The sequence below is a fragment of the Protopterus annectens genome, chromosome 4.part1, assembly GCF_019279795.1.
Source record: "Protopterus annectens isolate FY-2018-M chromosome 4.part1, PAN1.0, whole genome shotgun sequence".
Classification (NCBI taxonomy): Eukaryota; Metazoa; Chordata; order Ceratodontiformes; family Protopteridae; genus Protopterus; species Protopterus annectens.
Genome location: NC_056734.1, coordinates 479,234,536 through 479,261,280, shown reverse-complemented (window position 1 = coordinate 479,261,280; position 26,745 = coordinate 479,234,536). Strand labels below are relative to the sequence as shown.

Here is a 26,745-nt window from a genome sequence, read left to right as displayed (position 1 = left end):
ACTGGGAAATTTTTAGAGTTTAATTTCAAAAAATGCAAACTAGTTTAATATTTTTGTGGGCCATTTGTTTTATTGTTTGAATTTTAGATTAAGTACTTATATAATACAGTCTATTAGAAATTCAGTGAGATATATGTGAGGCACACATCTGCTGGTTCTGAATCTGAATGTCCAGACTATAAGCTGTAAGTCAAACAAAACAATAGGAAATTTAAAAAGATAATGCTATAACATTACAGCATTTTTACATGGGGCCCTCTCCTCCCACTGCACTCCCATAATGAGGAGTAGTGTGCCCACCACATCTTGGCCATTCGTATATATTAACAAGGATAACTGCACCTGAGGGGGGGGGGAATGCTCATGGGTATAACATCCTTGGAGTTAGTATATAGTCCCTGCACATTCACATGTATTGTTCTGTTATTCCAAGGACTGCATTGCTTTTCATCATCATACCTAGCTCTAATTGGCAGGTTTCATTGAGGACACCAAGGCAGTTTACAAATTCTCATAATTTCATCCCATAATATTCAACCTTAGCACAGCCATATTTTATTAACTAAATTGGCCACTGAAGATGTGATGCAGAATGAGCAGATGGCAAAAGAAGACAAACTGCTATTCATAACTTTGAAAAGTCCAGTAAGCTTTCAGTAATATGCAAGTTTGATGCTGAAATGGAGTTCTTTTTTAAGACTATGGCAAGGGAATGATGTCCTCTAGTTGTTATCTGCACATCTCAATGTCCGTGTCTTCATCAAATTTCTTTATTAGTGATTCATGGATTTGTGATACTGCTATTTCTTTAGTACAGTAATATGATATGATGTATGTTTTATATGAACTGTAGACAGTGCATTTTAGGAGAAAGTGAAGTACATAGAATGGCTTAGTGGTTTATCCCTTGTAAATTACAGTTAACTTGAAATGCATCTGAAAATTAGATGCTCACCCTTTAATATTTACTAGGCAGTAAATATATGTTTTCTTTGCACTGCAAGTTAATTTGTACATTAATTCTTTGTTTTCAGGTTCCTCCTTGCTGAACACTAAGCCCATCTTTACAGAACACCCAATGGACTAAGTCATTTACTGGGATGAGGGATGTATGGTCCATTCATTTCATAGGATGAGAAACAAGCAAAGTGAGACTGGGACCATCAGCCACATGTCTTGGAATCATAGCACTAACATCCCCCATGCATGCTTGTAGCATACAAACAGTTGATATACAGTGGACCTGTGTAATACACATTCATGCTTCAATTTGATGTAATCAGTTGAGTCTGCCTTCTTTACCCACAGAGCCTTCCATATATAGGTTCGTAGGTTCATAAGTAAGTACTAGGTTAACTGTTCTCATAGGCCATTTTAAGCTTAGCCAACTTTCCTTTCAAAGGTGAGAATCAAACCCTGTACCTTGTGTCTGTGACATAAACATCTTAACATTTATAGAGATTCACTGAAAGAGAGCATACCCCAACACAAGCTTCCCATCCCTCTCCTCCCAAAAAAGGCAAGCAGGTTAGCCCCCATATTCTCTCCTTTCTCTATGCCAGCTCCAACTAGGGAGCCATACCAATAACCAAACCCAAGTCACCTGAGTCATATGCAGATGTTCACCATGGTTCACTGTCGCAGTCATTACTGTAGGGTTCTTCCTGCTGGCAGCAGCCCTGGATCGGCCAGAGTCCCAAAGTCTGGATCCGACGTCGGCTGAGGTCGCTCCTTCCCTGACGTCAGTGCACCAGGGGTATAAAGGCCTCAGCCGATGCCATTTTCCTCAGTCTTTCTTGCCACGCGGTACCCGTAGCAAAGCAGTTCTCAAGTGCTGGTCGGCCGACTCCTGTTCACTTTGGTGATTTGTCTGAAGACTTCTTCTGTCTAAAGCTAAGTACCCCATTGGGGAAACTTTTTTATTGCTCCAGTCTGATCTCTGAAAAAGTTACTAATTGTATTTCTTGTGGGAAGCAAATACCTCATAAGGATTTTCATTCATACTGTATTCCTTGCCTAGGCCCTGATCACGATGTAGCTAGTTGTAGGTTTTGTGCTAGATTTAAACAACGAACTATTAAGCGCAGGTACGATTTTGCCTTCCATTACTTTGGAAGATTTAATTACAATATGTCATTGGATTCCTTTCTGGCTGGAGCTCACAAACGGGGCAAAGATAAACACAGGCCTCCGAGGTCCAAAACGGACGACATTTCTTTATTAGAGCCGGTTGTCGGTCGTCAGTGAGGCGCTTTCGCAGCCCCTGTCATCCGTCACTTTTGAACCACTCACCTGTACCGACTCCCATGAAGAGCCGATGGGGCCTTCTGCATTTCAAGGGACTGGACCTTTGGATAATGCCCCCCCCCTCCAGATGGGTCCAGAGCCACTGTGCAGGCACCGGCTTCTGAGGGGGTTTTCAGGCCTTCACAGCTTCATGTTAAAATGGCTTCAGTGTTAAAGACAAAGGCCCCGGAAAGTCAAAGAGACAGGCAGAGGCATCTTCAATTCAAGGCCCTAGACCTCAGGGACAGATGCTTAAAATGGCCGAAGACCTGCTAACTATGATCAGGGGTTCCCATCCCCCTCCTGCCAAAAGGCCTAGGCAAGAGCCAGATTATGATTCATCAGATCAGGGTTCAATTTATTCTGCTTCTTCCCCTCAGCAGGACTATTCCTTCCCTCCTTATGAGGATTCTGATGCTGAAGAATCCCTTCCTTCAGCTTCCCCTCCTGTAGATTATTCTTTTGAGGAAACCTTGCATGACACGAGAGCATTTCCACTGGGAAGGGCAGAAATACTCTGAATCCAAGAGAAGGCTTAGAGATTTTCTTTTTCTTCCCAGCATAGGCCCCTGGCTGTCCCCCTGTCTTGGACATTGTGGGTGATGTTTTTACAGAGTCTCTCTCCTGATTCCTTTCCTGCTTCTGTCAAACCGGATAGGTATTATAGGGAGCCGGATTCTCACAAATTCCTTTTTAAAAATCCTTCAGCTGATCCAGAAACTATTTCGCAGGGCCCTAAGGGAGTTAAAGTGGCCTCTGCTCAGAACCCTATTCCCTCTGAAAGGGAATCCAGAGCCTTGGAAAGATGGGGCAAAAAAGTCTATACTTCTGCTACTTTGTCTATTAGAGCTTTGAATTGTCAATTTCATATGTTGAAATACCAGCAGTACCTTTTGTCTGTGTTGAAGCAGAAGATGTCAGCTGTTTCTGGTTATACTGATGATAAGGAGCTACAGGATTTCTTACATGCTATTGAGTAGGTGGATAAACATACCCTTCACTGTGGTTTTGATTCTTCAGAGGCTTCTTGCAGGGCTGCAGCTTCTGGCACAGTTATTAGGAGGCATGCTTGGTTAAGGGAGCAAAGTTTGCCAGATCAGGTTAAAGCAAAACTGTTGGATGCCCCTCTGCAGCACAATATTTTGTTTGGGGCCAAGGTCGAGGAGGTATTAAAGAAAATGGAAGACAAGGCCAAATCTATGCAGATGGTTAAAGATTTTTTACAGGTGCAACCTCCTAGATTTAGCAGGAACTGGCCAGCTAAGCCATGGTCCTTTCCGACCTCGGACAGGCCCCAGAGAGGTAGATACAGGTGTTCCAGAGGTAGAGGACAGGCACAGACCTCTTTCAGACCCAGGCAGTGGAGTGCTCCCTCTCCCAAGGGTGGAGAAGATAGGTCACAACCTTACAGGAAACAGTCTTTATGACTCTCCCTTATTAGCTCCAGGGGCTCCTCTCCTGGAAGCGCCTTTGGGAGGAAAAATTGCTCTTTTCTATCACAATTGGAGCCGCATAACCCAAGACAAATGGGTTCTGGGCATAGTTTTAAGAGGTTACAAGTTTCATTTCCATACCTTGCCAAAACCAAATGGATGGCCAGATCTGCCAAAACATCAATGGGCAGAGGCTCAGAAGCAAGTTCAGTCCCTCATGGCTATGAGGGCCATTGTATTGGTACCAAACACAGAAATAGGGCAAGGTTTTTATTCAAGGCTTTTCCTGGTTCCCAGGAAGGAAAACACATGGAGACCAATCCTGGACTTCTCAGTACTAAACACTTTTTTGGTCATTCCAAAATTCAAAATGCTCACTCTGCAGCAGCTGCTGCCCATGTTGAGCAAGAACACCTGGATAGTGACTTTGGAGTTAAAAGAAGCTTACCTGCATATTCCTATAAGGCAGGAATGCAGAAGGTACCTCAGATTCAAAGCGGGCTTGAAACATTACCAGTTCTCTGCGCTGCCCTTTGGCTTATCTGCTGTGCCCATGGTCTTTACCAAGTGCCTGGCTCCAGTAGTGGCATTTTGCAGACAGAAGGGATTTCAAATATACCCTTATCTGGATGATTGTCTCATTCAAGCGGACAACAAGGAGACTTTATGTCAGCATCTGGTTTTTGTGCAGCATCTTCTCAAGTGTCTAGGGTTTATAGTGAACCTAAAGAAATCAAACCTGGTACCCACTCAACAGATTACTTTCCTGGGTGCTCTTTTGAGCACTACAACCCAGATGGCTTACTTGACACCAGACAAAAAAGTGCAACTGGCTTCCTCTTTCAAAAACCTGGCTGCAAAGAGTCAGCTAACTGCAAGAAAAATTCTGCAGGCTTTGGGTTACATGGCATCCTGCATTCTGCTAATACCATATGCAAGACTGCATATGAGGAAAATACAGTGGTACCTCAACAGTGTATGGTCTCAGCATTGTCACAGTTTGGAAACAGTGATCACGATTCTGCCTTGCCTCCAGCGGGAATTTCTTTGGTGGGCCGAGGCCTGTCTCCAGAACAAGGGAAAGCCTTTCTGTCCCACTAAAGCCAATCAAGTGATAATGACAGATGCTTTGGACTATGCATGGGGAGCCCACATGCAAGGGAAATGTCTTCAGGGTGCCTGGACAGAGGACCAAATGCACCTGCACATAAATTTGAAGGAAATGCTAGCTGTACAGAATGCTCTGACAGTTTTCACGGATCTCATTCTACCAGGACAATTACTGATAAAGACAGACAACACTACAGTGATGTGGTACATAAACAAGCATGGAGGCTCCCATTCTTACCCCCTGTGCAGACTGGCCATGACTCTGTGGAGCACAGCACTGGCCTACAAGGTGGATTTACAAGCACAATTTCTGCCAGGAAAGGACAACTCTCTGACAGACAGTCTAAGCAGAAATCTCTCAGATCCGTACGAATGGATGTTGGATGTTCAGGTATTCAGGATGATAACAGAGGCATGGGGGTGCCCGGACATAGATCTCTTTGCATCTACCCTAAACCACCAGCTTCAAACGTTTTGCATGAGGACCTACCACGAACGGGCCTGGAAAGTGGATGCTATTTCATTCAATTGGAAAAACCTCTCAGTGTATGCTTTTCCCCCATTGCCTCTTCTACCAAGGATACTTCTGAAGATCAAACAGGACAAACCAAATATGATTCTTTTAGCCCCCAACTGGCCTCAGCAATTCTGGTATTCAACCCTGATGAACTTGGCTCAGGGTCTACCCTGGATTCTACCACAAATTCCACATCTACTGTCTCAACAAGATGGCCGGATCCTGCACAGTCATGTCAAAACGTTGAATCCAGCAGCCTGGCGGATCCAGGGGCTATAAGCAATTCTACCCTTACCAAGCAGATAATGGATGTAATTCTTAAGGCTAGAAGGCCCAGCACCAGGAAATCTTATGCAGGAAAATGGAAGAGATTTTGCATCTGGAATCAGGCCCAGGGTTTTGATACTACAGTTCCAAACATCCCTCTGATTTTACAATACCTAACAGAGATGTTGCATAAGGGCCTATCTTTTTCATCTATCAAAATACATGCCTCAGCTATTTCTGCATAATAGAATACGGATCCCCCTCTTTTTTCTCAGGGGGGCAAAAAATATTAGGTCCCCTAGAAGTGCTCCAGTTCCCGGTTGGGATCTCACCTATGTTTTGGAAAAACTTACTCTGTCCCCTTTTGAGCCTGCGGCTACCACAGATTTAATGTTTTTATCTTGGAAAACTGCCCTTCTTTTAGCAATAACCTCTGCCAGAAGGGTCTCGGAATTACAAGCACTCATGTCTGTGTAACCCTTCATCATTTTTCATCAGGACAGGGTTTCCCTGAGGACTAATCCCTCTTTTATGCCTAAGGTGGTATCTAAGATAGCCTTGAATCAGACTATTCATTTACCTACCTTCTATCCTAATCCTCAAAATGAAGAAGAGAGAATTTTGCATTCTTTAGACATTCACAGACAGCTTTGAGATTATCTGGACAGGACCAAGTTTTTTAGGAAAACAGACCAATTGTTTGTAGCCTATGCGGCTACATCACAAGAAAAGCAATCACTAAGTAAACTATTTCTAAGTGGATTGCCCACTGCATCAGATTCTGTTACTCTCATCATGGCAAACCAGTTCCTATTAACATTAGGACACATTCTACCAGAGCTGCTGCTACTTCAGCAGCCTTCCTCAGTGGAGTTCCTACCAAGGAAATCTTAGAAGCTGCTACTTGGAGTTCTGTGTACACCTTTTCTAAGCACTACAACCTCCCTCTCTACTCTAAATCTAGGGCTGGTTTTGCCTCTGCAGTCCTGCAGGGCCTTGTGGCCGCCCTTTCTGTTCCGTCTGTACCTTCTCCAGCCACCCTTTCTTAGCTTTGGGATTCAACCCTACAGTAATGACTGCAACAGTGAACCACGATGAACATAGTACAGTTGTGTACTCTTACCATAAATGTAGATGTTCGAGTGTGTTCACTGTCGCAGTCTGGGTTACCCTCCTTCCTATCCCCTCTTTTGCTGTGTTTCCTTTATACTACTCTTCATCTGAGGTATATGTGCTTATGATTTTTAGATATGTTTTATTTTGATGCATGCTTATTCTTCTGTCTAAGTTATTGGCCTGTTTTTGGGCACCAGACATCTGGGGCAAGAAAAACTGAGGAAAATGGCACCGGCTGAGGGCTTTATACCCCTGGCGCACTGATGTCAGGGAAGGAGCGACCTCAGCTGACGTCGGATCCAGACTTTGGGACTCTGGCCGATCCAGGGCTGCTGCCACAGGAAGAACCCTACAGTAATGACTGCAACAGTGAACACACACAAACATCTACATTTATGGTAAGAGTACACAACTGTACTTTCTTTATCCCTCTAAGTCAATTGAGTTGGCTAGAAAATTAATTAAATTTTTGAGACTGGTCCTGCTAGCAATAATTTTATATCTAATCTGTCTATCCTAAGCCATTGTTAACTTTTATAAAGCATTATCTGTAAAAGTAACTACCCAAATTCAGGGCTACTTGAGAAAATTTCAGAAACCTACATTTCAGTTATAGGGCATGAGAGTTCTACATTGATATACTGATTGTCAAAATACCAAAACCAAAAACATAAAAATCTGAAAATGCATGTAAAAAACATAAGACAAAACTCAAAGTTAGCCCATGCAGGAGACTGTGCTCCCCATAAGCTCACCAAGTTAGTCTAACTCTGAGGCCGATCGAAAACAGAAACAATTGTTATTATTCTAGAAATCAACTATCGTCTCTCATCTAACATTGTTCGATCTTGGTGCTTGAATTAATGAATGTAGAAAGTTTAGAAACTAACATAACTATTGTAAATTACACTCCTTCTTATAATGTACATATACAATTTGTCTGTGACTACTTTTAATACTCTGTTGCTGCTTACACTGCTGCCTTTTTTTTGTTTGTAAAATGTCATGTATTTCACCAGTGCAGAGGCTGAAATCGGTCACTATTGATACGTGCACTACCTCAGTAACTAAGTATGAATAAATAAATCTGGGTATGGGGATAGGGGAGTGTGACTTGGGTGATGCATATCAGTACAATACAACATTGTAGACACGACCTGTGGAGACAGCCCTGTACTGCTCTGACTGCTGACCATAGCTGGCACTGTGCAGATTCAGTACAATACAGCATTGTAGATACGACCTGTTGAGACAGCCCTGTACTGCTCTGACCGCTGACCGTAGCTGGCACTGTGCAGATTCAGTACAATACAACAATGTAGATATGAACTGTCGAGACAGCCCTGTACTGCTCTGACCGCTGACCATAGCTGGCACTGTGCAGATTCAGTACAATGCAACAGTGTAGATATGACATGTCGAGACAACCCTGTACTGCTCTGACCATTGACCATAGCTGACACTGTGCAGATCACTACAATGCAACATTGTAGATACGACCTGTTGAGACAGCCCTGTACTGCTCTGACCGCTGACAGTAGCTGACACTGTGCAGATCAGTACAATGCAATATTGTAGATACGACCTGTTGAGACAGCCCTGTACTGCTCTGACCGCTGACCATAACTGGCACTGTGCAGATTCAGTACAATGCAACATTGTGGACACGACCTGTCGAGACAGCCCTGTACTGCTCTGACCACTGACCGTAGCTGGCACTGTGCAGATTCAGTACAATACAACATTGTAGATATGACCTGTGGAGACAGCCCTGTACTGCTATGACCGCTGACCGTAGCTGGCACTCTGCAGATTCAGTACAATACAACATTGTAGATATGACCTGTGGAGACAGCCCTGTACTGCTCTGACCTCTGACCGTAGCTGGCGCTGTGCAGATTCAGTACAATACAACATTGTAGACATAACCTGTTGAGACAGCCCTGTACTTCTCTGACCATAGCTGGCACTGTGCAGATTCAGAACAATGCAACATTGTAGATATGACCTGTTGAGACAGCCTTGTACTGCTCTGACCACTGAGTGTAGCTGGTACTGTGCAGATTCAGTACAATACAACATTGTGGACACAACCTGTCAAGACAGCCCTGTACTGCTCTGACCGCTGACCATAGCTGGCACTGTGAAGATTCAGTACAATACAACATTGTAGATACGACCTGTGGAGACAGCCCTGTACTGCTCTGACTGCTGACCGTAGTGGGCACTATGCAGATTCAGTACAATACAACATTGTAGACACGACCTGTTGAGACAGCCCTGTACTGCTCTGACCAGTGACCGTAGCTGGCACTGTGCAGATTCTGTACAATACAACATTGTAGACATGACCTGTCGAGACAGCCCTGTACTGCTCTGACCGCTGACCATAGCTGGCACTGTGCAGATTCAGTACAATACAACATTGTGGACATGACCTGTCGAGGCAGCCCTGTACTACTCTGACCGCTGACCATAGCTAGCACTGTGCAGATTCAGTACAATACAACATTGTAGATACAACCTGTCAAGACAGCCCTGTACTGCTCTGACTGCTGACCATAGCTGGCACTGTGCAGATTCAGTACAATGCAACATTGTAGATATGACATGTCAAGACAACCCTGTACTGCTCTGACCATTGACCATAGCTGACACTGTGCAGATCACTACAATGCAACATTGTAGATACGACCTGTTGAGACAGCCCTGTACTGCTCTGACCGCTGACAGTAGCTGACACTGTGCAGATCAGTACAATGCAATATTGTAGATACGACCTGTTGAGACAGCCCTGTACTGCTCTGACCGCTGACCGTAACTGGCACTGTGCAGATTCAGTACAATGCAACATTGTGGACATGACCTGTCGAGACAGCCCTGTACTGCTCTGACCACTGACCGTAGCTGGCACTGTGCAGATTCAGTACAATACAACATTGTAGATATGACCTGTGGAGACAGCCCTGTACTGCTATGACCGCTGACCGTAGCTGGCACTCTGCAGATTCAGTACAATACAACATTGTAGATATGACCTGTGGAGACAGCCCTGTACTGCTCTGACCTCTGACCGTAGCTGGCGCTGTGCAGATTCAGTACAATACAACATTGTAGACATAACCTGTTGAGACAGCCCTGTACTTCTCTGACCATAGCTGGCACTGTGCAGATTCAGAACAATGCAACATTGTAGATATGACCTGTTGAGACAGCCTTGTACTGCTCTGACCACTGAGTGTAGCTGGCACTGTGCAGATTCAGTACAATACAACATTGTGGACACAATCTGTCAAGACAGCCCTGTACTGCTCTGACCGCTGACCATAGCTGGCACTGTGTAGATTCAGTACAATACAACATTGTAGATACGACCTGTGGAGACAGCCCTGTACTGCTCTGACTGCTGACCATAGTGGGCACTATGCAGATTCAGTACAATACAACAATGTAGACACGACCTGTTGAGACAGCCCTGTACTGCTCTGACCAGTGACCGTAGCTGGCACTGTGCAGATTCAGTACAATACAACATTGTAGACATGACCTGTCGAGACAGCCCTGTACTGCTCTGACCGCTGACCATAGCTGGCACTGTGCAGATTCAGTATAATACAACATTGTGGACATGACCTGTCGAGGCAGCCCTGTACTACTCTGACCGCTGACCATAGCTAGCACTGTGCAGATTCAGTACAATACAACATTGTAGATACAACCTATCAAGACAGCCCTGTACTGCTCTGACCGCTGACCATAGCTGGCACTGTGCAGATTCAGTACAATACAACATTGTAGACACGACTTGTGGAGACAGCCCCGTACTGCTCTGACCGCTGACCATAGCTGGCACTGTTCAGATTCAGTACAATACAACATTGTAGACACGACCTTTCGAGACAGCCCTGTACTGCTCTGACCGCTGACCATAGCAGGCACTGTGCAGATTCAGTACAATGCAACATTGTAGACATGACTTGTCGATACAGCCCGGTACTGCTCTGCCCGCTGACCATAGCTGGCACTGTGCAGATTCAGTACAATACAACTTTGTAGATACGACCTGTCGAGACAGCCCTGTACTGCTCTGACTGCTGACCATAGCTGGCACTGTGCAGATTCAGTACAATACAACTTTGTAGATACAACCTGTCGAGACAGCCCTGTACTGCTCTGACCGCTGACCGTAGCTGGCACTGTGCAGATTCAGTACAATACAACATTGTAGACATGACCTGTTGAGACAGCCCTGTACTGCTCTGACCGCTGACCGTAGCTGGCACTGTGCAGATTCAGTACAATACAACATTGTAGACTTGACCTGTCGAGACAGCCCTGTACTGCTCTGACTGCTGACCATAGCTGGCACTGTGCAGATTCAGTACAATACAACATTGTAGACACGACCTGTTGAGACAGCCCTGTACTGCTCTGACTGCTGACCATAGCTGGCACTGTGCAGATTCAGTACAATACAACATTGTAGATACGACCTGTTGAGACAGCCCTGTACGGCTCTGACCGCTGACCATAGCTGGCACTGTGCAGATTCAGTACAATACAACATTGTAGATATGACCTGTTGAGACAGCCCTGTACTACTCTGACCTCTGACCGTAGCTGGCACTGCTTCTTTTTGTATCGATTAACTCTAGAGTATAAATGGTCTTGTGCAGTGGAGAAAAGATTTAGGAAACATACAGAAAACATCAATGGGGGCACACTTAAATCTCTGGATTAGCAATTTAGACATGCAGCTTGGGAAATTTAAATACAATAAACAAGTAGGCTTAATTTTACCATGAGATGGGCATCAAATTGAAAGGCTTCTACTGTCACTTAAAGTAAATGCCAATTGCAAGTTACATTAATAAGTGCTGCATACACGTTAAAGAATATATAATGTCTCAAAAGCATAAATGTTTTTAAGCAATAAAATAATTTTAACCAGTAAATTACCTGGATCGGTTATTCTGCAAATTGTGTAGATGGTTCCATATCTCCATCAGCAGTAGCAGCAGCAGTAGTTTTATGATAATTCTATGCCAGAAATAAAAAGCAGATATGCAGAAGGCAGGAATAGTTTATAAAATGCTCATGTACTACTCAGCATATATGAAGCATTAGGCATATTATAGCAGAATGACAGAACAGTAAATACATAGAAATCACCAACAAATTATGCAATATTTTTTTTGTTTTGTAAAATGTCAAGAGCTGAACATAGCATATTATTTGAAACTTATGCTAACACAAATGTCTTCTTCCGTTAAACAGATAATGGTACCCTCATCTGGATGCCAACAAGTGCCGATCCTTTCACTGCATATATTATTGCAACTGATGCTTCCAACAACCTTTCATCCATAATAAGCCCTAGGTTTGTCATTTCACTCTGTGGAAGCAATGGAATCTCTTTCTGGAATGATACAACAAGATTGAATGATTCTTCTCTATATGTGAGTATAAAACTGGTAAAATAATAAGAAATTATTTCTGCAGATACTTTTCTTTCACAATACAAGTCACAAAACTGTTATAATGCTAGCTATGCAGCCATTCACCTTTGTTTTGTACAAATTTTCTCAAGAACAACACAGTTTCCTGAACAGTACTTGTTTAAACTGTCTAGGAGTTCCGTGAAAAGGTATGGTCTGAGAGGGATTACTTATAAGCAACTAGTACAAGGCATGTTATAGATATAATAGTATATTAATTTGCTAAAATCAACAACAGTAGAGAGTGCAGCTCATGTGAATAAAATAAAATGTGGTAAAACTGTATACCTGTACCAGTAAAATTCCCTGCATATATTCTGTAGACAGCTGTGTGTTGGTTGTGAGAACAGCAGGAGTTTGATGTCTCCTCAAATATGCAAAAGTAAATTCAAAATCAAATTTATATTAAGCTTTTATCTGTGAAGCAAACCTATACATACCCAAAGATGGGGCTTCACCATTGTACCCTTTTTGATATAATCAATGCAATCATTATGTTAATTGCAAACTACCTCTGAATACTAGAGGTACATTAGTGAAGAAAAAAGAAGTTATGTACCTACCATAATGTTCCATGTTAGTTGTCCATCATCTCGCCTTCCTTCTTGCTGGATGGGTTCAGAGCCGATCCTCGGCTCCGACTCGACCACTTACTATAGCTCGAGATCTCTTTACTGGCTCGAGGCTACCCCTTATCGCAGAATGCCCACACTAGACATAATTATAAAATATAATCCATAAATAAACCTGGATATACAGTTAATTGTCATGGTTTGCTTGGTAAGCAATTAATAACAAAACAAATTAGCCAGTGAAACCATTGAGAAACTCCTCTCAATCCTCGAGGAAGGGGGAAGGAGGGAGGGATGCAAAAAGGAAGGCGAGATGAAGGAGAACTAACATGGAACATTATGGTAGGTATATAACTTCTTTATGTTAAGTTGTCCAATCTCACCTTCATTCTTGCTGGATGGGACAGCGTACCTAGCACCTCAATCCTGGGTGGCTCATTGGAACAGACTTTTCAGAACCGTGGAACCAAAGGAAGCCCTGCCCCGGGAGACCACATCTACTTTGTAATGAGAAATGAATGAATGAGGATCTGCCCAAGTAGCCGCTGCACAAATTGAATCTATGGGCAATCTAGAGTGAAATGCTACCGAAGTAGTTACTGACCTGGTTGAATGACCTTTGGGTTTTGTTGGAAGAACTTTTTGTCGCAAATGGTAGGTATGAGCTATGGTGACTGATAACCATTTTGACAAAGTTACTTTAGCAACTGGAAGGCCTTGTTTGTTGTTAGCAAATGAAAGGAACAACTGATCTGATTTTCTCATCTCTTTAGTTCTATGGAGCTAGAAATGCAGTTGTCTATGCACATCCAATTGGTGTAATCTGTATTCTCAAAGTCAAAAATGAAGCCAGCACCATATGTGGTAAAGCAACATAAATTTAATGTGTAGAAATACACATAAACTAGAATCAATAGCACATTTAAACAAAAAGCAACTCCTAGGTGTAGAGTATCAACCCAAAACCACCTAAACCAAACCGGTTTCGGCCAGAATGCCTTCTTCAGTGAAGTGCCATAAATACTGAGTTAACCAAACTCACTTATAAAGTCTCAAAACCAGCCCACCAAAAAATCCCATTGGATAATACATCCTTCATTAATAATGTTCATTCAAGCCTGGAGAGAACAAACCCTGCAACTTAATTATCCATTTCTTCTCTTTAGCATTTAATATGGAGTACCAACATGATTTAGCCATACATTCACCCTTGATACAGTCAATAGTCGTAAACCTGAAGTTTGCCTGTGTATGTTTTAAAGTGTGTTTGTAAAGTGCATTAGATTGCCTTTTATTTTTAATGTCACTGATATGCTCACCTATTCTGAATTTCAAAGGCCGTGATGTCTGCCCTATATAAAAGGCAGAATATGAACAGGTGGCCAAATAAATCACCCAAGAGGTGCTGCAATTGGCAAAAAACTCAATATTGTACACATTAGGTGTGTTTTGGCTGGTGAATTCAGTGGTTTTAAATACCCTATGACAGTGTGAGCAATGCCCACATGCCATGCAACCCCTCAAAATATCACCTGTAAGCATAATCTGTATACTGCCTTATTGGAATGATTAGGGAAAAAAACAGGAAGTTCAATAGATTGATTCAAATTGTGTTCTGAACAAACTTTAGGTAGAAAAGATGGGTTGGTTCTCAGAGAAACTCTGTCTTTGTGAAAAACTAGGTATGGAGGGCGAACACATAGTGCATGAAGTTCTGAAACATGTCTGGCAGAAGTAATAGCAACTCGGATGAGGGCTTTCAAGAGAGAAATTTCAAGGAATATGATGCTGCTGGTTCAAAAGGTGGCTTTATCAAGGATGCCAGAACCAAATTAAGATCCCAAGGTGGAAGGGGCTCTTTCACTGGGGTCTAAGTAGAGATGTACCTCTCATGAAAGCCTTACAGAGTTTGTGAGACATTATGCTGGAGTTAGAATCTCTGACACGAAAATTAGAAATGGCAGCTAGTTGTACTCTGATGGTAGCAGCCTCTGCACCAGAATGAAGCAGTTCTGCTAAGAAATCTAAAATCTTGTGTACAGGATCTGTAAAAGGATCTAAATTCCTGGATTCTGCCCAATAAGAGAATATTTTCCATTTGCTAGCATAGACTTTCCTTGTATTTGTTTTATGGGAGGAAACAATAATATCACGCACTGCTAGGGAAATATTGAGGAGACTGGCTAGGATTGGAAGTGGAGTAACCAAGCTGTGAGCTTGAGATATTGAAGGGATTGGTGTAGCCCGCCTGACTGATGAATCAAGAGGTCCGGTACTGGGTCCAGAATCCAAGGCTGGGCTAGAAGGTGGGGGTGAAGGAACAGAAACCAAATCTCTCGGGGCCAATAGGGGGCAATGAGGATCATTTTGCAACCCAACGATTTTGTTTTCGGAATGACTTTTGGAATTAGGGGAAAGGGGGGAAATGCATAAAGGAGTCCCTGAGGTCAGTCATACACTAGACCATCCCTGGGTGTCTGACCTGGAGGTGGAACAAGGGATAAGTAGCTGCTGCATTTGTTGTTGAGGGGAGAGGCAAAGAGATTGCAGCAAGGCTGGTCCCATATATGGAAAATAAGATCCACAATTTCCTGTTTCAGAGACCACTCATGAGGCATGAGGATAGCCCTGCTGTCTGATATTACGTTGGATGTCCCAGGGATATGCGTTGCTGTCAGAAAACGTTGGGAGGAAATCGTCCATTGCCACAGTCTGAGGGCCTCTCGGCACAAGGCGTAAGACCTGGTTCTGCCCTGTTTGTTGCTGTAGAAAACCACTGACATATTGTCCGTCTATTTTGCAATAGTCCCAGCAGGGAGAGAGTCTTGAAAAGCTTGCAATGCCAGGAGCACCGCTCTCATCTCCAGGACGTTAAGTGCAAGTGGTACTCGTGAGGTTGCCAAGTGCCTTGGACTGTCTTCCCTAGATAATGCCCCCCCCCCCACACCCTATCAGGGAAGCGTCCATGGTCACTGTGGCAACTGGATCATATTCCATGAATGGTCTGCCCTGAGTAACTAATGGGGAGACCATCCACCAGGAAAGGTGTCTTTTGCAAGATTCCATAATTAGCATCATGTGAGACATAGGTAATTCCTGGAAGGACCATTATGTGAAAAGAAGCCACTGAAGGATTCTCATGTGAAAGCATGCTAAGGGAACTAGAAGAATGGCTGGTGCCATGGACCCTAGAGCTTAAAGAAAATATCTTACTTGAATTATTTTGCTCCTCAGGAGAAGTGACACCTGTTTTCAAATAATGGAAACTCTTTCCTGAGGCAATTTTGCAATCATTTTTCTTGTGTTTAGCTCTGCTCCTATGTATGTAATAGACTGACAGGGCAACAAGGCAGATTTTTTGAAGTTTATTGTGATGCCTAGTTGAGCACAGGATGTGATGGTGTAATCTCATGCCCCTATAAGTTGTTGCCTGGTGGTAGCAGTGAGGAGCCAGTCATCTAGATAAGGAAACACCTGGAATCCCTGACGTCTCAGGTGAGCCATGACTATTGCCATGCATTAGGTGAACACCCTGGGGGCTGTGGTGAGACCAAAGGGCAGAGCTCTGAATTAGTAATGACTGGCCCCTAGCCAGAAGCGTAGAAATCTCCTGGACCATATATCCATTTTTATATGATAGTACATGTCCTGAAGATCTATGGAGCACATCCAATTGTCCGGACCAAGAAAGGAGAAAATAGACTGCAGTGTTACTATCCAGAACTTTTCTTTTTGTACAGATTTGTTTAACCTGCTGAGATCCAGACTTGGTCTCCAGTCCCCTGTCTTTTTGGGCACAAAAAAAAATCTTGAGTAAGTTCCGGATCCTACTTGGTCTGTGGGGACATCCTGAATGGCTCTTTTTTCTAGCAGTCTTGAATCATCTGTGACTGCCTGATCCCTTAGATTGGGTGGAACATCTGGGATGGATTTTTTGGAACAAAAGGGGGTTGATGAAAAGGAATCTTGTAACCTCCAGATATAATGGCTAGTACCCATTTGTCTTTTTAATATTTTGCCAGGTGGTTGGGTACAATGAAAACCTTCCCCTGACTCCCTCCAGAATTGAGCAGTCAGGCATCCTTTCAGGGATGTTGATAGGGTTTGGAAAAGAATGTATCTCTGTCACCCTGATTTTGCAGACACCCTCTGTCATGAGGGCGACGTCTGCCATTGTTATTAGTACTCCCTCTGCCTCTGGAGGAAAATTCACCCTGTGCATCAAGCAAGGGTCCCTGGAATTTTTGAAACCACATCTTTCCACCCTTCTGACCCTTTGGGTATGGTCTGGTAGGAGTGGAAAAATGGATTCCAACATCAGACAGCATCTTGCCTTCCTGCTGACACCTGGTAAGCATGTCATTCACCTGAGGCCCAAAGAGGGAGGAGCCATCAAAGGGGATGTTGATGAAGGACGCTTTGAAAGGTTCCGTAAACTGACACAGCCACAGCCAAGAATGTCTCCTAAGAGCCACTTCTGTTCCTGCAGCTCTACTCGCTTCATCAGCTGAGTATGAAATAAGCCTCATGGAGGAGCTGACTATTGAATTAAGAGTCACCAGCTCGGTAGCTACCTTGGCTGAAGCTCCCTCAGCTGTGGGATCTTGTAGGGTATCTCCAAGCTCTTTTAGGAGATCCCTCTGAAGCCTAGTAAAATGGGAAAGATAGTTCAGGGACCTAAGGGAGACGGTCGCTGATGAGAACATTCGCTTCCCATATCTGTCCATCATATGAGACTCTTTATTTGGTAGATGGACAGATGAGAATGTTTCAGCTAATTCTCTCTTTGTGGCTGCTGCTACCACCATGGCATCAACTGGGACACCTTTAGTCACAAGTTGTTTGTCCTGGGGGGCTGTGATAAATTTATTGGGTCTCCTCAGGACAGGTTCCATGGAATCTGGAGCTGTCCAAACCTTTCTAGACACTACAGACATGAGTGGATTAAAAGATGGAGACACCCAGGAGGTGGAAGGTTGTGAACCAAATGTGTCCAGGTATACAGATTCATTCTCGGAGGGGGCTAGGGAAGTCCAGCTATGCCTTTACCTGAGAATCTCAAGGATGCCCAAAAAGGAAACATCTTCAGAGGGGGACCTTGGCGACCCCTCCAATTCAGTATCTGTATCTGAGGTGACAGACTCAGGGGAGTCTTGGTGCTTCCTCTTGCACTTTTTCTTCTGGAAAGCCTGATAAGAATGCTCTGGGGAGATTTTGAAAGAAGAGGGGTCACCCAATGGGGTATCCTGGGGCATAGGTTCCCTACGCTTTGGTGCTGGAGGAGGACCAGAGGTTGTCACAGGCACCGAGGGGGACGGAGCTGATGGAACTGATAGTGGGGCCATCTGTGGGGACAGCACTTTCCGCATGACCTTGAAGGCATCATGGTCTCAACACAAGGAGGGCTCCAGCTCTGAAGAGACAGGAATCCCACTCTGCGCCAAGGGTGATTGCTCCGAGGCCGATGTGGGAGCTGAAGCTCCAAGAGGGAGAGCAGGGTCGGACAAGGGGCCGATGCCACTTCCCCCCTTGGAGCCGAGGAGAGAGCTTCCGCGCCCAGATACCTTGATGGGAGGAAGAACCGAGGTAATTGCAGCCAATATCAGATCCAAAGAGGATGTCATTGGAGCCAAAGGAACCACTATTGGAGCATCCATGGACTCTGGCTCTGAACTAAGCATAGTCGGAGGAGCAATCAAAATCGAAGCAGATGGAGCCGAAGCCTTTTGAGGTGGGCTCAAAAGCATTTTAGCAAGGGCCTGTGACTTCAGCAACCTACTGACCACTCTCTCCACATCCTGATCCGACAACCTCGAAGGCTGAGAAGAGTGGGAAGATGAGTGATGACTGGTCTTGCTTTGAAGTAAAGGTGATTGTGGCACTGAGCAAATCAGCTTCAATGAAGGAGACCTAGCTCGTTTGTGGCTCCAAGATGGCTCCAAAGTAACAGCTGGAGCTGATGGAGGAGTAGTCTTGTCAGTGCCAGATGGCACTGACACACTTGGTTTGTCAAGCTCACAGGTCGGTTCCAAACATGGAGCCGATGGCTTGACAGGTTTTAAAGGGTTCACTGGCTAAGATGCTTTAGCCAGAGAATCCTGTTTTAACAAGCCATGGAGGATAAGCTTGTTTTTCTACTCCTGCAGGACCCCTAGGCTAAAGGCATGACAAATAGAACAAGAGTCCTGCAGGTGCAGAGCCCCCAGGCAGTAAATACAACTAGTGTGCCCATCTGTCAGAGACAACTTCTGACAGCATGAGTCACACTTTTTAAAACCAGAGGTTTTAACTTCCTTAGACATTTTACCAAAAAGACAAACTACAATAGTAAACTAAAAATTAATAAAGACCTTAAAGGAGAGCCTCTAACTTAAACGGCTGTCCTTGGGGGGGACTCTCTAAGTTAAACAAGTTCAGGGAATAACACAAGGACTAGCGACTAAGGGGTTATGGCCAACACAGCACAAAAAAACACCACAAGGATGAGATAAGGGATATACAATAAAATAAACTTGTAACTACTATAAGAAAATATATATCAAATTTTAATACTAAGCCTGAGCCAGTTTTGATCACAACCTCGCAGCTAAAGCAGCAAACGAGATCTGGGTAGCTGACACTGGGCATTCTGGAACAAGGGGTAGCCTCGAGCCAGTAAAGAGCTCTCGAGCTATAGTAAGTGGCTGAGTCGGAGCCGGGGATCGGCTCTGAACCCATCCAGCAAGAATGAAGGCGAGATTGGACAACTTAACATCTTTAGTTTTCTTTGCAACACTAAAAAATGCCTTAAAATTGTTGTAGTTTGGTATTCACTTATTTATGCATTTTAAATGCTATGGGTGATGTGATGAAGCACTTTAAATACTAGACTGATAGACAAAGTGTTGATGATGTCCTACCAAAAAACAGCAACTTTCCAGTCATCTGGCTTTCAAACTGTTACCAGAACTGATAAATTATTAAATTTTGTTACATATTTTGCAAAAGTAGTTTATAGAAAATATATCTTCCTAACATGGGGGTAATGTTGTGCAATAAATAGAGCATGTGGTATTCTGAGTTTAGTAATGTCCATATACATATAATACGCAGTGGTGGTGCTGCGGTTGCGTTGTCACCTCACAGTAAGATGCTGTCCGGTTCGATTCTCAGCTAGATCGTCTTCTGCGTGGAGACATGCGTGAATGGGTGTACCTTTGTTGAAGGTTGTGCATCAGGCCTGGCAAGCCGGTACTTAAAAAATCATCTGCCAATCATTAGCGAACCAGAGTTCTGCTGTGGTGACCCCTAACCGGGAAAAGCCGAAAGACACAAACAAACAATAAGGTATTGCAAGTGTGCAGAAGTCAGTCTGCTCTTGGCTGTTCAGAAATAAAGTGGCTAGATAAACAACCACAAAAAGCAGACTGATGAACAAAATCCAAATAAGTTCCAGGCAGGCAGGTAGACCAGACTCCAGATGTAACTTTAAATCAAAATAAATTTATTTGTATAAAGCACTTTTTGTCCAATTCTATCTGAAGAAGTTCATATATAGAATTGGATGAAAAGCGCTTTATACAAATACATTTATTTTGATTTAAAGTTACATCTGGAGTCCAGTCTACCTGCCTGCCTAGAACTTATTTGGATTTTGTTCATCAGAAATAAGGTGGCTTAGAAGAGGTATGCTTATCTTCCTTTGGGCTTTTTTCTTTCTCCTTCTTCTTCTTCATCTTCTTTTTCTTCAGGTACTGCAGGTAAGTAAAGTGATGCAGGGTTATGGACTGCACATGGATCTGTAAATGGAGGACTCAAACCTTTTCAGAAGACAGGCTCAGGCGGAGGAGAATGATAATATGTCTCTTATGCTAGAAGAGATAGAGAGATATGAGTCTGGGTAAAAGAGAGGATTCTTAGATCCTGAGTTTGTTAAATGATGATAAAAGAAAAAGCAAAATGTGGACAGGTGCTGGGTGTGGAATAAGACGATAGGTTGGAAGAGAAGACAGAATTCTAGGCACTGCATTGACAGGAATGTGAAGGAGAAGAGTGAAGAGGTTGACGAGGTAGGAAAAAGGAGGGAAACTTGAGATGGTCTGAACTGAAAAAGGAGAAGCAAAATGTATAGAGTTGCAGGAGGTGTGACTTTTAGGTAAGGTTTATGGTTGGCACATGAGGATTTTGCACAGATTGGATCATTACCAGCAGGCTGCATAAGAAGGGTAAATGCAGGATGTATGGAAACAGTTAAGTACCTGTTTTACTTTGTTATAGTAGTTTCCAGTTCTGAGAGGTTAAGGTGGATACTTGGAAGTTCAAGGTCAAAATGGTCTCTTTGTTTGGAGGCACAGTACAGGATATCTGTACTTAGGAAGGGGCGATAGTATGGGAAGAAGGATGGGGTGAATGAATCTAAGAAGGTTATGCATGTCTTGAAATTGATGACAGCAATTCGGAAATATGGGGTCAGAGTTGAGAGGGAACATCATCATGAAGGATATAGAGAAGAAATACTAAGATATTAGGATGGCTATAAAAGGTGGGGACTAAGTAAACTTTTTGAAGAGCGTGGACAGAGGAGATGAATGGACTTAAGAGAAGAAGGGCTATGCCAACTCTTAGTCACTCTGTAAACATTTGGTCTGTTTGTCCAAACAGTATGGAGAAACTTCATAAATTAATATTCTAAAGATATTATGCATTCTAAAAGGTCTATAATGATGACATTTTTTAGAAAAAAGAGGCAGCTTTTAGAATATGGGCACTACATCTTTTAAAAGATTTAAAACTAGAAATGTACTAAACAAATGCACTAATGGAAGCTGATCACTGATTTATTGAGTCACTTGGACATTGCAGCTGTCATGCAGAATGCATATACCACTTCAGCTACCTAACCCTTCACCCTCCTTCTCTGAGTCTTCTTGAAACTGAATAAAGCACCACACAACTGTCTCTAGGAAACATTTCCAGAACTTCACAACCCTTTCTGTTAAAAAATACTTCTCAAACCTGAATTAAACTAGACTCACCCATTTTAGCACACACACACACACACACACACACACACACACACACACACACACACACACACACACACACACACACACACACACACACACATACACACACACACATCATTGTAGTCCACGTCTTCTATTCTTAGTTTTTCCTCATAAGCTTATTCTTCCTGTTTATAATACATGGGTCCATATTATATCTTCTCCTCCCACTATCCTTCTTTTCTCCTTTTGCTTACAAAGTGACATATTCAATTTCTTTAAGCTGAGTATAATACATTACTGCATTTTCTTTGTGCAATTTTGTCTTAAAATTTAATGTAATATCCAGAAATATATAGCAGCAATAGGCAACCACAGACTCGACAAAATTCCAGTATAACTGTTTGTAAAAAGTGATATAAACGTTTATTCGGTAAGCGCTTTCACATCTGCTTCCTCAGACCGTAAAACCTGTTTAAAACACAAAACTTCTTTTTATATTAGTCATGTGTCTAAGTTAAATTGATCAATTAGTGATTTAAAAATACACTGTTCTTAAAGTATCTCGCTACAACACAACTTAAATATGTACTTTTTACACCAAATAATTAACTCATTTTTCCAAAGTAAATCAACTAACTTCATTCATGCTAATATAATCGAGAATCACAGAAAATCTTTAAAAATTCATTACTTCAATGATCATTGAAGTATAAAAACATTGTAGCAACTGACCTAATGCTTTGTGCCTTAGTTTATGACTAACTATATCGGCTAATAAGCACAAGTTAGGCCATCAAATTAGTTATATGTTGCTACTCTTTAAAAGTAAAAATTAATATTATTAAACAACATATCACTTCTCATTAGAATGTCAAAGTGCATTCATTATAAGCATATACAAATAAGTAATGTAAATTCATTATTTCATTCAATATTAATTTATAAAGGTATATACACCTTAATATTTAAATATTGTCTTTATACCTATATTTCTCATATATTTCCAACTGTGATTATCGCATCCCATAGTCACTAACTATAATGACTAGTTTACACATGCATGAGCTGATGGATGCAGTTACACTTATAAAATCATAAAGAAACGTCTCTTCACAGCTATAAGTATATGCATATGAATGTAAGATCATTAAATAATACTAATCATAGGAAGTAATGTGCAAAAAATAATATCAACTACCTAATGCTTGTGCGCATCATGATGCTAAATATGAACCACATCTTCCGAATATAGAGTTGATAAATACGCATTTCATATCTTACAGACATTATTCTTTGTCCCCTCAATAATTATATATTTCTACCTACATGTACCATATTATTATACTACATTTATATAGTTTATCATTGCTTAGTATATATATACAGAAACGAGGTATGCTGTCCTGTCCCTTATATACTATTCAACTTGAAAGACATATGTCTTCATGACACATATTTAACATGAGCTTTTTAAATAGTTTATATTTAGTTTGAGATAATAAATGGTTTAAGCTATTATGTACAGTAACCTGTGCATAATAGTCAAAAATGTTTATATATTCATTGCATTGTATTTGTTAATATGAAGTAAACAGTTTTTGGTATGGTCAGATTATATCTGACCATAGGTATTTAGATGTATTAGAGTGAATGGTGTATTAAAACATTTTTCACTTCCTGGATAATATAAATATGTATATTTTAACATCATATAGCTATATTCATATATTTATTAGGAACAAGTACCAGAATGGCCGGAATGTGTTAATATATATATATATATATATATATATATATATATATATATATATATATATATATATTTAGTTGGCATTATTATTTATACTTTTTTGTATAGTCCCTCATATGGTACATGTAGGTAGAAATATATAATTATTGAGGGACAAAGAATAATATCTGTAAGATATGAAATGCGTATTTATCAACTCTATATTCGGAAGATGTGGTTCATATTTAGCATCATGATGCACACAAACATTAGGTAGTTGATATTATTTTTTGCACATTACTTCCTATGATTAGTATTATTTAGTGATCTTACATTCATATGCATATACTTATAGCTGTGAAGAGACGTTTCTTTATGATTTTATAAGCGTAACTGCATCCATCAGCTCATGCATGCGTAAACTAGTCATTATAGTTAGTGACTATGGGATGCGATAATCACAGCTGGAAATATATGAGAAATATAGGTATAAAGACAATATTTAAATATTAAGGTGTATATACCTTTATAAATTAATATTGAATGAAATAATGAATTTACATTGCTTATTTGTATATGCTTATAATGAATGCACTTTGACATTCTAATGAGAAGTGATATGTTGTTTAATAATATTAATTTTTACTTTTAAAGAGTAGCAACATATAACTAATTTGATGGCCTAACTTGTGCTTATTAGCCGATATAATTAGTCATAAACTAAGGCACAAAGCATTAGGTCAGTTGCTACAATGTTTTTATACTTCAATGATCATTGAAGTAATGAATTTTTAAAGATTTTCTGTGATTCTCGATTATATTAACATGAATGAAGTTAGTTGATTTACTTTGGAAAAATTAGTTAATTATTTGGTGTAAAAAGTACATATTTAAGTTGTGTTGTAGCGAGATACTTTAAGAGCAGTGTATTTTTAAATCACTAATTGATCAATTTAACTTAGACACATGACTAATATAAAAAGAAGTGTTTGTGTTTTAAACAGGTTTTACGGTCTGAGGAAGCAGATGTGAAAGCGCTTACCGAATAAATGTTTATATCACTTTTTACAAACAGTTATACTGGCATTTTGTCGAGTCTGTGGTTGCCTACTGCTGCTATATATTTCTGGATATTACTTCAATTGGTTTAACAGCAGCAACAGGACATTTGCCTTATCGAGCGTGTTTGTTTTTATTACCGTTAAAATTTAATGTCATGATTAGCATGTGTGAAATCAAACTTACTTGTGGTTTGCAAAAATAGCTAGTTGACAGTATGTGATGTTTTGTTTTTTTTTTTAACAACCAAATGACAAAAATTAACAAAGCTAAGAAAGGGCATTTACCAAGTGTAAGAATGGCTCATTGTAAAAACTGAAATGACTGTAGGATACTGAAATTAACTGGAAACAGGTGGAATGAAATTGGAATGCATGCCTTTATCTGTTAATTACCCAGAACTATGCTGAATCAGTACCATTCTCTCCTTTATGAGCCAAATCTCCATGTACCTTTCAGAATAAAGTCCGCACATACTGTAATTCAGTTAATTATGCTTTATTATGTACTGTACGGTGGAGATAGATATCAACAATATCTGAATCAAATCTTAATGTCCGTAGTTTCTGCACTCATTATACTGTCCATAAATTCTGTACTCAGAAATGGTACTCTCTATAATAACAGTGCTGATAATTAGATCTATAGTTTCTGCACCTACATTCTAATCCTCTAGAATAATATCATTAATATTCTGGAATGCTGGATATCTGACCTGACTTCTGCATCCTCTCTCGACTGTCTGTACTGCATTTTGAGGACTGCACTGCCATGAATTTCTACATATCAGTCCAAATGAACTAACTTAACTGTCTCTGACATATTTCCTAATAATACCAGTGCTGTGTAAAGTTCTACATGCCTCTTTAGCCTTGGTTCCCAAGCCTTGTAGCATTTAAACAAAATGCTTTTGTACTCAAACGTACAGCATATTCTGTTCTTATCAGTATTCTGTTTTCACTGATTGAATGTGCATTTATTGAAACTGCATGCAAACTGTAAAGCCTGCTTTAATATGGCAACATTTCCAGATTTAAGCAAAGACAATACTGTATTTTTGTACATTGATTTTAAGTCTCTATTTGGTGAAAGTAGGCAGGCAAAGGAATTATGTCAGAAATAATAGGATTAAAATAAATTTGAGATGGATTTGTACAAGGTCAGTGATATAATTTCTGTGCTGGGTTCTCTTGGACTGCAATTTGAACATAAAATGCAAATTTGTCAAATTAAATATAACCCCTTAAATGTAGCAAATATCTATAGGCAGGGGGACATCTTTTTAACTCACATCTGCCAATCTTTTAAAATGCAGCAGTGTAGCAGATTCTGTTCAGTGTTTCTTATGTTATAGAAAGTATGGGGAGTTGAATGTTATAAATTAACAACATACTGATTGTGCAGACGTGAATGATATGGATTCCTATACATGGCATAATAAAACTTCAAGCATATTAGTAATAGGCCAATATGGGGCAATTTGTGAAAAACTCAGCACTGAACCATGGACCTCTAGTGAAATAAATTCTTAAGTCTGATCAATCTTTAGGTAGTTCCTGAGGACTGACAATACAATTTCTGGTGAGAAAGAACAACAGAAAAGGTATTCTACAGTTATTAATAAATATTTATGAGGCACGAGTGAAATGGATTTACAACATGGAATTGTTGAGAAATTACTGAAAAGTGCCCCCTTATTCCAGGTTTATACAACCCCATTAGCTTTTAATTATTTCCTCTGGTAAATACCTTAAATATGTAATTAAATGTGCACATGATTGTAGAGACAGATGTATTACTGACTTTCTCTTACCTTTTCAGTTTTATTTGTATGTCTGGAGGTATGACAACTGGGTGTCCCTGAGCTAAATAAAATGCTATTCCCTCTCAAGTAATTTGAGCACCATTGCTTACATCATCTTCTTTGGTTATACCCATGATCAGTGGAGTAGTAGGTGTCTACTTTATACTCAGATGAGTACATCTTTATGAGCATTTCATATGGGCACTATGGGATATTGAGAGCAAAGTATATCGGCTAAAATCTGATCTTATTTCTACAATGTTCACACCTTACATAAAGATGTAATTATACATCTAATAATTGTTTTAATTTAAGTTCAGGTGCAACAGTTGAGTATAATGCATTCTTTTGTTACCAGATTATGGGC

At 41.1% G+C, this 26,745-nt stretch overlaps 1 protein-coding gene across 1 annotated transcript in view; it reads left to right on the top strand.

Moving 5' to 3' along the window:
* LOC122801236 (mucin-4-like) overlaps nt 1–26,745 on the top strand; it is an 81,721-nt gene that overhangs the window by 34,147 nt on the left and 20,829 nt on the right. The window contains exon 4 of the mRNA XM_044070788.1: nt 12,007–12,188. Coding sequence (XP_043926723.1) covers nt 12,007–12,188 — 182 coding nt within the window. The remainder of the gene's footprint in view (nt 1–12,006; nt 12,189–26,745) is intronic.